General features: G+C 37.6%; 1 protein-coding gene across 4 annotated transcripts in view; it reads right to left on the reverse strand.

Moving 5' to 3' along the window:
* Positions 1-3951: 3951 nt before the first annotated feature.
* vti1a (vesicle transport through interaction with t-SNAREs 1A) overlaps positions 3952-14965 on the reverse strand; it is a 134423-nt gene continuing 123409 nt past the window's right edge. For 2 of the 4 annotated variants that reach the window (XM_079398078.1, XM_079398077.1), the window contains one exon: positions 7914-8886. Coding sequence is in view for 2 of the 4 variants with exons in the window: in XM_079398076.1 (XP_079254202.1) it covers positions 8793-8886 (94 nt within the window). In the remaining 2 variants the exon portion in view is untranslated. Of the gene's footprint in view, positions 8887-14965 lie in introns of all 4 variants that reach the window. The other 2 variants (XM_079398076.1, XM_079398075.1) reach the window with 2 other exon arrangements.

Consider the following 14965-nt stretch of genomic DNA (forward strand, 5'->3'; position numbering starts at 1 on the left):
CAAGAGCTCTGTCCTTCAACCAGGCATGTGAAATTTATCACAGTATTCAAAAGATGCTCGTAGAGAAATAACTCAGCATCCTGGTCTCATGCTTCCTCAAGTGTTTACTGTACATACCTGTGTAAAAATGTTCTCTTTAAACTATATATACGTCCTCAACTCACTCACATACACCTTGATATAAATTTGATCATCGCTTTGGTTTACCATTGGATAGGCTAAAGATTGAATGCTAAACTTTTGAGCAAATCAGCTGGAGATAAAGACCCGTTCTGCCAGTTCATTCTCTTTTCAATTTGGTTTTTAAAGGTGTAAATATGTGATAATTGGGGTTGGAGAGAAATCTCTGAAAGTGTCAAGTGGTTTCACCTCATCCGTGCTCGTATTTTCACGGTATGATGGGAGGTTTAGCTTCCTGCCTGCTGGGCTTCCTTGCTCTTTATTGGCCACATGGAGACTGGACCTCTCACAAAAAACTAAATGAATTAAAAACAAAAATGCAGCCAAATAAATAACTTTTAGAAAATTACAGTGATAACATTTCACACATTTAGCACATAATACACGTAATTCACGGTGGGTAGGTATTCATTACCGGGTATCTGCTTTAAATAAAGCGTAAGCCAGAGCAGCATGGTTCTTTTAGAGAGTTGCTGCCAACTGTGAGTATTGGCTGTGTTCTGTCAGTCATGCCTGTGAGAGGTGCCAGTAAATTCTGGGTTTGTGTTAGAGAGGGCGATTGAGCATAAAACACTCACCTAAAAGCACACAGGAATAAAACAACAATCACTCAGGTCACTAAGACAGCCTCGAATGTAGTTTCATAAGTGGGTGGCTTCTGGAAGCTTTTGGATGGGGGCTAGAAAAGAGAACAAGCACCAGAACATACATTTCATACATTTCTGTATGGATAAAAAAAAAGAAAAATTATAAATAAAATAAAACCTTAACATTATGGAACAAACTATAATATTTTTAGAACAAAGGCAGAATTGTGATGATAAACATTTCTGAAATAAATAGTAAAAAATTATCATCATAATTTTTCCTTGGTTCTCAAAATATTGGTTCTCAAAATATTACTACTGAAAAGCCCATATAGGAGAATTAGATCATATAATATTAAAATTACATAAAATAATAATAAAATAAATAAATAAATAGTATAATTTAAAAAATTGATTGAAGTATTATTAAATAATATATATTTTTTTAATTATTATAGCATTATAAAGCATTATAATATAATACTAAAGTAAATCCACTGTAAAAAAAATATTTTATGAAGGTTTATAAAACTTATTATTGGAGTATGATTTACAAGAAATGACTACTTCAGGCTTTCTACTTCAAAATGTCACCTTTATTTCAATGTTATCTGCTGTTTCTTTGTAATTAATTGTGAAATTTAAGAGCAATTTGAGTGAAAATCGTTTCTATACTATTAAAAAAAAATCACTCATAAATTGTTAGCAAATTGTTATTATGAAAAGCCTATCATGAACTCTCAACTTTATTTTTATTATTAATATTTAAATATTTTATTATTATTTTAATATTATATTATATATATATATATATATATTATTCTCCTATTGGGCTACAGAAAACCTTATGAATTATGAACAGCATAAATCAGAAAGGTCACCATGCAGTAAGACTTTTGTCAAGGTTTCTTTTGACAACAAATACTTGCTAAAAGCCTGTCTGTTCATAGTAGGAAGCAATTTTTTCTCCTTCTTGAATTGTTATATTTTTCAAAAGACTTAATTAGAGTCAAGCCATTTATCTACTTTAAAAGGATTTTGTGCATTTAGTTGAAGCCAACATTTGGGATTCTGGAAGATCTGACAAAGTCCAACATTTAATCACTGAATTATTTTTAGACCAATTACTGGTTTGCCCCGTTAAGAGCAAAATCCACTTTCCAAATGATCATTTATACCTTTCTGCTATTTATTTGCCCCAAAAAAGAGCGAGTCCTTTTAGTAGCACATTATGTGTTCTGAGCAGGTGTTTCAGATCATTTCCTTTTCTCTCGTCCATTCCTCCTGCCCCCTACGCTGATTTGAATTTCTGCCCCGGCCTTTGGGGATCCAGCGATTTGACCATATTTTATTTATCAATTTTTGTAAAAGCTAATATTCAGCAGCTGTGATCTATAGCAGAATTACAATTTTCAGGGTCAAGAAGGATTCTGATACAGGAAGGAATGAGTACAATGCTGTTAGGGAAAAAAAGAGGAGCAGAAAAGAAAAAGAGAAGAGAAAAGGGGTTAAAAAACCCACACGAGTTGTCTTTAAAAATAAATGAGAAAATCGGTAATCCCAGAGTCACTGCATGGAAAAAAGAAAATCAATACTTCTCTCAATTCACCTGGGCCATCCAGAATCCTTGAAACGAACAAAAGTTGTGAAATTTGTTGCCAATACCATACATCTTTCTCAGAGCGGCTGCCATCTTTAAAAATAAACTAGCTGGTGAGAGCAAGCGGGTGAGCATGTGTTTACACGTCAGGGTATAATGTGTTTACATGCCGCAAAAACAACAGTTTCTAATTGGGTGCAAAGTCGAACAGTAGGAGCCTTCGTTCAACCTTTGTAAAATTTCGCGTTTCTGAAGCAACCACTCTCTCTGGTCATCTTCAGGGGCAGGCGAGCACGGAAGAGAAGAGGGACATCATACAGATTTTGTAACCTTTGAACCATCCATTCAATTGACCCTGTATGCCAACCTGCAGGGACCCCCATGCATGAATCTGCCTCCATTTCCTGCCCCGGGAGAAAAACGCCAGACCAGCGCTGCCATTGGATGCACACTCATGAATATTTAATAAATTCCCCCAGCTAAGGAGGAGGTATCGCCAAGGGGGACTGAGAGACAGACATGGGGGGGGGCACCGCTGTGCCCTTTTCCAAGCATTGCGTCAAGACAATGAAACACACACACACACACACACATATACATATATACACAAGCCCTGGTGTTTATGGAGTATCATCTCACACACACACAAGCTTCAACCACAGAATCCCCCCCCCCCACCACCCCCTTCAGTCCGGGCCATCTACATACGGATGTGCTAAGCGATGCCCCCCCCAGTTCATTAGTGTGCTCTTCAGTAGCCTGTCATAGAGGATGTGCTCCATCAAAGCTGATTGACTCTCGTTTTCCAGAGAGATGTCGCAGGGTATCACCGCTCGCTCAGATCTCCTGCAATGGGGAACATGAATGGCAGGCTGCCTTTTGAAGACAGTGATTTTCCACTGATGCCTCCCAGTTGGAAATTTAGAATCTTGTCTGGTAAGACACCATATGCAAAGTAAGTCATGCCATGCAACCCAACAGTCAGGCCATGACATCCTGCATCTCTTTCTCCACTTTCTGCATAATACTTTCATAGTCCAGTTGAAACATCTACATACTATAAATCAACTTTACATAAAAACACCTAATGAACAATAACTACACTGAACATCTACTATAATCAACTACTATAGTATCCATCTACTGATCTATAGTCAGCTATTATACAGCAATATAGACATACTATATATGAATTACTATATATACACATATACTATATACATAGATCTATTTCTGTTTCCTTCTCAGTATATGTGTAGAAACCTCTAGAAGGAACCTTATAAGTGAGAGTAGGTCAGTGTAGCAGAATTGGAGGGTGGAGGTGAGCAGTGTTTAGATTGTGTGATATAGGTCAGGCCTGCTTCTTTGTTCAGTGTGTAACTTCCGCCTTCACACACGCTCACACTATAACAGCACAGACAAAACAAAGGGAGAAAGCGAGTAGCACAAGGCTGGTGGTTTGACTGGTTAAAAAATAAAATGTAATGTGCCTTAAACTCCATTCTTCAACACATCTGCCTTGAACAACATGTGAAGAAAAGTGTTGAAAACGACATGTCTAATGAGAGCAAGGACACCAGCATGGGTGAAACACAATACTGCTTTAATGACATTGTTGAACCTAGACAAGCTTTTAGTATATCTACAGAAAACACTATTCATAAAAGTAATCACCAATTTAACAAATAAGATTATTCTGATCATAACTGGGTCTCTGGCCTGGAGCAAACAGCCACATGTAAAGTCACACCCACTGACACACAATAGTCCACAGTGCAAACACAGTATCAGATCCGTGGTTCCAACTGATGGGTATTCACTCACATAATGGGACACACCAGAAGAAAACATAATTGATGGATGTCATGTCACATCAACTGCATTCATTATTCACAGGAGAATGAGGATATTGTCGTGTGCATTTGTGTAACATGTTTGTACAATTGCACTCAGTTACCCAGATAATAAATTAAAATAATAATAAAAAGGAAACCTATTATCCCACTGTGCTTAACAAGAGAGACCACAGATCTCCATACACTAACTTGAATCTAACACACTAACATGTGTTAGTTAGTATAGTATAACACACACAGAGCCATATGTATGATCTATAGGGTGAAATATTATCCCTTGATGTGTGAACGAGTAAAAATAGAGAGAAGCACAGTTTAAAATGAGGACCTCCCATCATGCTCTCCAGCAACCTCAGAAAAAGCACAGTCAGCAAACACTGGCGCTTACTTCTGCAGGCTGCTAATGTGATATCAATTGAGTGTCAATTTAAGGGCACTCAAATTCAAGAGAGAAATTCTACCCAACTTTTATGATTAAAATGATAAAAAAAGATAAAAAATTACTCAAAATAATAAAATGTCATACATTAAACATTTGCAATTTTTATTCTGATTTACAGCCTTTTAAATTACAATACGGTGTAATTTAAGAAGCTATTTAAAGTAAAAAGGCAAATAAAATAAGGCAATTATAGAAAATATATTTGTTCAGTTTTCATCACTTTACAAAATATTTGCATGGTTCATATAAATCGCCAATTTATTTTCCAATGAAATGTTCTATAACGCTTTTCTAACTTAGAAACTGAAACAAGGTGGGTGGAACTTAGTATAGCCTTAAAAATAAAAAATAAAAAATCACGATGCTAAAAATGCTAAACTAGCTAGCTAGATATCAGTAAATCATGAGGAAGTGCCCATCTCTGTGACCGCAGTGGGTCTTGCCTGCCTCTTTGTAGCCTGTTCTGTGATAGGAGCTAATCAGAGTCTCTTTCTCACTAAAGGCCTGCTAGCCAAAGTCACTTAGCAGGGTTAACGTCGGGCATAATGAAATATTAAAGTGTGTCTGTAACTGCCACTATTGTTGCCCCTCGGAATAAGATATAACCCATTTTTGACAAGTTTTCATCCTCCTCACATAGAAGACACTACACGCAAACCAAATCAGCTACAGAGAAGAGGATAATGAATAATCTATTTCATATTCCAAAGGCACCCGCTGCTTAGAGAGAGATAGAGACAGAGAGAAAGGAGGGAAGGAGACAGAGAGGCATAGAGGGGATAAAAAGAAAGGAAGAGCAAAACATAATAAACGAAGGGAAAAAATAGATGCGGCAGATGATACCGCCAGCCTGCCGAAGGTGTCACGTGACACACCTAATGTTTAAATAATAAAAAAGGGGATATAAACAAATCATTAGCCCCCCCAATGGTTGTTTAATGCAATTTCTTAATGAACATAATAGCCACAACTAATAATGAAAGAATATAAAAACATCTAAATGGGCCCCAACTTATCGTCAGCGCTCAATTATTTCCTTGTCAACTTGTTATGATTTAATGAGCCCCAGTGGGACTGACGGCTGTCAGTCAGCTCTGACTTTTTGACACCATTACAACTTCAAATAGAGCCGCAGCCACGCTGCTTTTCCACCAGCCACACACTGCTGAGAGGATCTGACAGGCCCGAATAGAGAGAAAGAGAGAGAGCGAGAGACAGATAACGCACACACACAGACTGAGCCAGCAAAACACACCGACACACATCCAAGTCATTACACGCACAGCCGACTGATGTCTCGCATACACGCGCGCAGGTGCGGGAAACGAACGCGCTTGCTCGTCCCCCGCACGCACATATGTGCGAGAAAATAAGGACAAACAAATCTCATCGCTATCGTACTTAAACGTACACACTCTTCCTTTCCGCCGTTTGATGCAAAACCCAATCACAGAGGTCATTATTTGATGAGGTTTGTTAAACTGGCGGGATACAGCTCCCCCTCGTCCTTTCTCTAGCTTCCTCAACTTAATGATAACTCTCAATAGGTTGGCCCCACATGGGACACATGGAGACGCACTATTTTGTTGGCCATTAATTTGGCGCTTTGAAGCCATAGCTGTGAAGCAGAGGCAGAGAAAACCCCCCACCAGGCTGCTTCCAAAATAAGACAATCCACCCGGCCTGAAACAGAATATCAAATGCCGTCTGCCTGTCTGTCGGTCCGTCAGGCACCTCGACCGGCCGAGGTGTGCGCATGCGTCCCGTGTGCAAGGGGTGTTGAGCGTGGGGTGTTGGGAAGAGAGGCAGCGGTGTGCTAATCAGCACAGTGTTCCAAAACCTAGTGAGTCACCTACGTAGGCAGCATATAGGCGCACTCTCTATGTGAAGGCTGAGAGGCCTAATAATTTCGCAGAATGCACTGTGACAACTCTGTGAAAAAAAACTGAAAAATTAAATATAGCTTATAGCTTAATGTAATTAAAATGGTTCATTTTACTCAATATTTGTGTGCTTTGTATTTTTATGCTTATTATAGTATTGCGTAATTAGCTTAGCAACATGCTCATAGCTAACTCGATTCACTAACATGGATTATTTATCATTAGGCTTAACACATTTTAATTAGCTTAGCAACATACTAATATCAAACTCATTCCAAAATGGAAACAACATTAAATGTTGATGGTAATTCGCTAAAATCGATTATTTGACTGTGTTTAAAACATTGTCATTAGCTTAGCAACACGTTAACAGCTTACCGTTTTATAAAAATAAAAAAACATCCAAGATGACAAATAAAGTGAAATGTTGATTATAAATATAACTGATTCGCAAACACTAAATATTATTTACCTTTATGCTTAAAGGGATAGTTCACCAAAAAATGAAAATGATGTCATTAATTACTCACCCTCTTGTCTTTCCAAACCCTTAAGACCTTCACTCATCTTTGGAAAACAAATGAAGATATTTTTGATGAACTCCAAGAGCTTTCTGACTCCGCACACACAGCAACGCAACTGAAACGTTCAAGGCCCAGAAAGGTAGTAACGACATGGTTAAAATAGTCCGTGTGACATCAGTGGTTCAACCTTAATTTTATGAAACTACAAGAATACTTTTTTGTGCACAAAGAAAACTAAAATATTGACTTTATTCAACAATTTCTTCTCTTCTGTGTGATAGAGGTAGTTGCGTTGCTATATATGCAAGGTCAGAAAGCTCTCGGATTTCATCAAAAATATCTTAATTTGTGTTCCGAAAACGAAGGTTTCATGGGTTTGGAACAACATGAGGATGAGTAATTAATGACAGAATTTTTTACATTTGGGTGCACTATCCCTTTAACACACTGCTTAACAGTTGCTGACTATGTAGAGGGTTTTGAATCAGTCATTTATGAGGTTTAATTTCAGCTAGTGATGCTGCCTTAGATGTCAACTGCCTACATATGCATTAGACAGCAAAACAACTCACTGGGTTTTGGAACTGAGTCGGAGTGTATGGCAATAAACACATAAATATATGAAAAAATACAAAGGAATCCTCACACAAAAATCAGATAAACTAACAGAAATGAATTGTACTTTTAGTACACAGTCACTGTTACCTTCTCTCTTATAGATTAATACTCAACCAGCAGGTGAAAGCCTGGAGCAGACTCAGAAATTTAGCATATTTCCATATTGATGCTTGCTAGTTGGTCCCCCTATAGGAACAATGAAGCACATTTGCAACAGTATTGTACAGTAGAGACAAACAATATAATTTTAATGTGAAACACTATGGCTAAAACAAATTCCAGAAAGAAAGTTACAGCAAAAAAATACATCACAATTTATCTGAAATTACAAATAAATACAAGAAACATTTCTTAGTACGACTGACTACTGTTACTAACATGCTGTCAGATTTGATTAGTAAAGGTAAAAGTGGACATGGATGTTTTCTTGTTCAAAGCAGTCCCGCTGGTTTAACTAAACACATGCGAGGTCTTTGCTGACCTTAGAGGAACAGCGTGAGAAGCTACTAATCCTGGATGAAGGGGGACTGAGAGACTGGCGCGTAACCTTTGGGCTGTGTGTAGTGTGTGATTCTGCACCATGTGCTAAATGCTACTGCACCGGGGGCCTTGCCTTGTGTACGGCTCACACACACACACACAGACACACAGACACACAGACACACGGACACACGGACACACACACACACACAGACACACAGACACACAGACACCTGATGGATGGGATTTTACTAGTAGCTTTACAGAAATAGAAAGCTAAACATTAAACAGCAGGTTATGACACTGATTTTCATCTTCATGTTCATCATCCATCTGATGTTCTCATCATGGTCCTCGTGTCCACACGTCCATGTTGGGTTTCTCTATGGGTCGGTAAGTTTTAAAAGTAATAGATGCAGCATAAATATAAGGGGAGAGAGGGTGAGAATGGTCCCGCTCCGCTCGAGAGCAACGAGGAGAGGCCCCCTGTCACTGCCCACCAGGAATGATTCATGTGAACAATTTATCCTAATTACTCCAGCCCAACGCTTTTGTCACTATTAATCTTAAACACACGCTCGTACACACTCACACATGCACGCATAGGGCCAGTCAGTGGAGATCAGTGCCCTCGCAAATTGAAATAGATGGCCAAGACGATGGTGAGGAGGATGATGGCGCCCAGGATGAAGACCAGGACACGATTCTGAATGATCCTGTGGGTGAGGAGAGGGAGAGGTGGAGAAAAAGAGAAGACAAGAGAAAGAGATATCACGTTAAGGACATTAATTGGACAATAGTAAAAACTAAAACTTCCGATTAAACATTTTCACAAAAAACAGGCATGCATGTGATCGAGTACATGCCCTGCATCAAAAATGAATTTATTTTTCCTGACTGAACTCGATAAACACATTTCACTTCAGTCAGATCTGTCTTAAAAAAAAATCGAATAAAAATAACAAACAGACTTTCGTGCAAAACATGTCACACGGTGTGACAACTTTGCCTTTTTCCTCTCCATCGTGTCTACAGACACGCTTAAAGCATTTACTTCTCTCTGAAAAGTAAAAAGTGTGGCTTGTGGTGTTCCTCCAGCTAATAAATTTCACATATTTACTGATGGAATTCTCCATAAAACCCACTTTCCTACTTTCACATGACCAAACCAAAAAGGCAATTTGTGCCTGAAGGACTTAACAGATTCACTTAGTCCTTCACTAAATTCTACCCATCAATTCCATTTTCTTTTACTAAATATTATGGCCAATAATTGTGATTTCAGCTAGAAGTTCACTATATATTGGTTCAGAATTTTCATATTGGACAGTATTAGAAATCTAATTGTGGATATTTATTTCTTCCTGTTGTCTCGAAATGAATAGATATGCATATTACATATAAAGCCTCTTATCCTCACCAAGGCTGCATATATTTGATTAAAATACAGTAAAAACAGTAATAATGCAAAATATTACAACTTAACTGTTGTAATATTTTGGCTGTAAAACTGTTTGGGGAAGTCGTGGCCTAATGGTTAGAGAGTCGGACTCGGGTGCTCCGGGTGTGTGTTCACGGTGTGTGTGTGCATTTGTTCACTACTCACTGCTGTGTGTGTGCACTTGGATGGGTTAAACGCAGAGCACCAATTTCGAGTATGGGTCACCATACTTGACAATACGTCACGACTTTAACTGTTTTATATGTTAATATAGTTTTAAAATGTAATGTAATACTGTGATGGTAAAGCTGAATTTACTCCCGTCTTCAGTGTCACATGATCCTTCAGAAATCATTCTAATATGCTAATTTGGTGGTCATTTCTTCTTCTTATAAATGTTAAAAAAGTTGTGCTGCTTAATATTTTTGTGGAACATGATGTATTTTTTCAGGATTCTTTGATAAAAAGCAAATGTAAAAAATGCACTTTCACGCCAATTAACAAAATGCAGGAAAAAAGTGTTTCCATTACAGATTTGTGCAAAACTATTGCAATAATTGATAAAATGTTGATAAAAAAACTATTGCGTAATGAATGATGTTATGCGACTAAAACGTCATTTTTTCCTCTTGCGATCAGTCACAACGACGGATGTTGGTAGGTTTACGTATATCGCAGTTGGTTAATGCCACGGCACAGCTGGTATAAACACAAGCGTTGACTAGAGTAGCCGTGTCAGAGCCGTAATGCACCACAGACGTGTGTAGTGTAAATAGGGGTTATCCATTCAAGTATTAATGGCCAGGGAAGCCACTTATACTTGAGAGTGGCCACGTATGAGGTGTTTATTGGAGGTTATAGTACATTAAAGAATGATCCTGTGATTTTTACGTACACCAGGTGACCTGTAAATGCGAAAAAAAAAAAAGTTTCCTTGCAGTCTTGCGATATATTCCTTTTACGAATTGCCTGAAAAACCACCTCATGTGAGCATAATTTTTTTTTCTGATATATGGGAGTTTTTTCAAAATTGACATTTCCATTAGGCGTATTTTCAATTCGCAATTTCAATTTGCGCAATTTGAAGGATAATGGAAACGCAGCTAAAGTGATTCTGTTTGTCTCTACTCGGAAGTACCAAAAAGAGCCAAACAAACTGTTTGAAAAGTGGCAAAGTGGTACAAAGTGGGTGTGTGGACAGTACAGTGAGGGTGAGAGTAGGAGTTGTAGGGTTGAGAGCCTGGGATGATCTCTCGGGGCGTGTTTCTGTCTCCTGTGTCATTCCTGATAAATGACAGAATTATCCCATGTGCTGACATGTGGAGAGAGCAGGACCACTGTCCACTCCTATAAGCAGGAGATGAATAACTCACACACACCCATTCATCACCACTGCAGCCGAGCAGCACTCCGCTGCATCCTTCTCACACACACACACACCTAACACCTAAATGCACAGTGAAGATAGCAACACTTACAATTACAACACGCACCTCAAAGCTGCTGCTCAAAACCGACTAGTATTCATGTATGTCTACGCTCTGAGATGTTTGTTTTGTTAAGATAAACCATCAGAGGCTTTTCCACCGCATTGACAAAAAGTGTGTTCTGATTGGACGCTAGGCTGGCATAATTCATAATTGGGAGTGCATGCTTGGTGAAGGACATTAATCAGATCATGTTTAGCAAGGCCAGATCTCCCACATGTCTCTTTAAGTAACATTCATTATTTACACTGGCTGCTACACACACACATAAACAAACTCCAAGCAAGAGGACAGACTGTTCATGAAGTTCAGAGATGTGCTGGTGCCCAAAGGGACAGGAAACAGCCATGGGAGAGGGACGAATGGGAATTCTTGGGTCTGTATAAAGAATGTGTGTTACAGGATGGTACAACTGATTCTGTGCTCAACACTACTGGAGGTAAATTATGTCAAGAAAGATCATGCGAACCTTATGGTTTTGCTACTTACTGTCAATCAATATTGAGATAAAGTACAACACTCTTCAAAAGGGTCAGTAAGAGTTTTTTTTTTATAATTTAAAGCTTTCTTTCAGCAAGGACGCATTACATGGATCTAAAGTGGCAGTAAAGACATTTATAATGTTACAAAAGATTGCTATTTTCAAATAAATGCTGTTCTTTTGAATATTCTATTCATCAAAGAACCCTGAAGAAAAATAAGTATCAGTGTTTCCACAAAAAATAAGCAACTAGAAGAATAATAAGCAAGAATTAGCAACTGTTTTCAACTTTGATAACAATAAAATTTTACTTGAAAACCAAATCAGTATATTAAAATGATTTCTGAAGAATCATGTGACACTTAAGATGAGAGTAGTGACTGCTGAAAATGCAGCTTTGCCATCACAGAAATAAATTACATTTTAAAATTCTTTAAAATAGAAAAGTATTATTTTAAAATGTAATAATATTTCACAATAGCACTGTTTTTACTTTATTGTTTATCAAACAAATGCAGCCTTGGTGAGTATAAGAGACTTCTTTCTAAAACATTACAAAAAAATCAAACGGTATGAAGCTGACTATCTTGTGCTCTCACTGCTCTTTAAAGAGATTCTACATTTTAATTGGATACTATATTAAGGCTCTAATGTTTCTTTGCTACAACCTACAGAAAAATTTATTACTTTCATTAATTAATTGAACTTTCGATGAACATTAATATTGTTACCATGTATTTTTATTTAACCTTTATTTAACCAGAAGAGACTGAAATAAATCTCTTTCGCAGGAGTGTCCTGGCCAAAATGGGCAGCAATACATCAGATTCATCACAAAATATTACAACACAAACAGACTAGAGACCATCAAAGCATTCAGCCAATTGAAGCTCTCACAGTGATTTTACCATGGTAAAAAGTTTTTTTTCACTTGCTTATGGTATGTTAACACACAACCTCTTGCTTTATTCTGCACAGATTTACAAAAAACAAAACAAAAAAAATCTTCATGGAAAAAACTTTTTCCAACTTCGACTAACCTTAATTTTCTGACCAAAGGCTCAGCTGTAGATTTTTGACTGAAGTGCAAGAGATTAAACACAGTGTGTATGTGTGTGTATGTATGTGTGTGTATGTGTGTGTGTGTGTGCGCGTGTTGGTGCGAGTGGTTCAGGGGCCAGGCTGAGCTGTTAGCAGTAATGTAGATTAATCTGCCTTTGGTGAGGCTGCTCTGACAGGCCCTTGAGGGTGGGCGGAGAGGCCCCGGGCAGCCCCACATCCAGACACAGAGGGAGAGCAAGAGTGAGTGAGTGGCCCAGTCATCACAGAGAGCAGCCATGCTTCCCTCACTTCAACATCCCAGCCTTACACTCTGAAAAAAGACACTGGAAAGTGCATGAATCTCTTCACAGAAATTCGTTATAATTTGAGGAACATATTTGGGGAAGTAATTCATCCTGTCGTGTGTGAGAGCTCATATAGTCATTGATGCAAGGGAACTTTTGTCTGTAAACTTTAAAATCTTCCCCTGTGGCAGTCCCTTTCAACCGCAACTAAAAATAACCACGAATGGATCTCAAAGAACAGAAGTACTAAAACTATTTGTACCTATTTTCACCTCTCTCAGAACCAGCCTGCATTTCCCACGGACTTGAAAACCAAATGATGACGCAACCGGCTGTTACTAAATAATCTGTCCACAAACAAACATGCCACAATACTTTCTTTGTTTACAAGCCTTGCTTCTAGTTTTGAGAACACATTTTGACATCCAAAGTATTTTAATGGAGTGTAATCATGAGCTGGCTTTGATATAATGAGCAGAATTTATTTAAATATACTGTGCAATGAAAAAAAATCATAGTATTATAATTACATATAAGATATCTGTAAATTATATAATTAAAATATTATATAAAATAATATGAAAATAGAAATATTATAATTGATTGAATATTTTACAATAAATTATAATAACATTAAATTAGAAATAATAATTTAATAAGAATAATAATGCTTGAACAGTAGTGTATATAAAACAAATATATAAAAATAAAATACTTTAGAATAAAAATAGTATGTTTTTTTTTCTTTTAAATATTTTTACTGTATTATATTAAATATTTTAAATATATTTCTTTACAGTTCAAATTAGATTTGATGTTATTTTGAAAGCTGTACTTGACTCCTCGTCTCTCACAATTGGTGGATACACCTGGACTAGTTTGGAAACTGCAACACCCTGTTTGTGGAAAAAGGGGTTTTATATACTTCTGTAGCTAATCTATGGCTCCTCCACCTCCAGTCTCACCTGGGTTGAATCACATTACTATAAAGGGAGGACAGAGACCGAGACAGCAAGAGCACGAGAAGGGTTGCATCTGATGCCTGTCTGATGGAGGTTCTATCCCATTCTGAACCATGTCCGGACAGAACAGAGCAGGACCCATCAAACCGCATCCATCCTCTCTGTCAAACACATGACAGAGGCTGGAAGAGACCTGTTCATGTTGTCACAGCTCATAGCTCAGGATGAACCTTCTCTTACACATTCACTTTTTCTGTCTCTCTCTCTTAGCTTAGGTTGGAAAAAGAACCAGAGGTTGAAAATTGCACATGTAAAATAAAAAAAAATTAAGTTTGCTTCAATGTAGCGTATGAAGTAAAAATCAAAACATTAAAACTTCATACAGAACAAGACACATATCCCTGCTCAACTAATATTAAATATTAAACACTTCAAGAATTCACACTTTTTAAATTGTTAGCATAATCTCATGTACCAAAATAAATGTATCATGTCTAGTCAGGACAGAGGTAAAAGTAAGATTCCACGCAGAATGATTTCAATTCCCATGATGGAATAAATGAATTTATGCTTTTTTAATGAACCAAACTCCAACTCTGCTAGATCAGATTTGGTTTAGTTTTAGTTAGTGATTTTACTGACTTGATTAAATTGACCTCAAAATCGTGATGAACCCAACTGCTTCAGCCAAACCTAATCACAAACTAACTACAACTGCTACATAATATTAATATTACACTGTACCTATAGTACACCCTTTTTTAATTTCATGAAACAAGACAAATTCAATTATTATTTTTTGGTTTGCATGAGGGGCCTTGGACCCTGAAGCCCCCCTTCAATTTGAGTAACTACAGATGAGAACCTCTGGCTTAAGTACACTGAGACTCTCTCACTGTGAGGCACACAAGTCGAGCACTATGTGTGCGCAAACACTGCCAAAATAACTCCTTCCAAAACCAGCAGACAAAATTAAATTGGGTTAAAAACATAAGTCTAACCTCAAATGCACAACGCCGCAGAACGAATGACTGTCTGTGTGTGTGTGTGTGTGAGTGTGAGTGTGAGTGTGAGAGAG

The sequence above is a fragment of the Barbus barbus genome (genome assembly GCF_936440315.1).
Source record: "Barbus barbus genome assembly, chromosome: 38".
Taxonomy (NCBI): domain Eukaryota; kingdom Metazoa; phylum Chordata; class Actinopteri; order Cypriniformes; family Cyprinidae; genus Barbus; species Barbus barbus.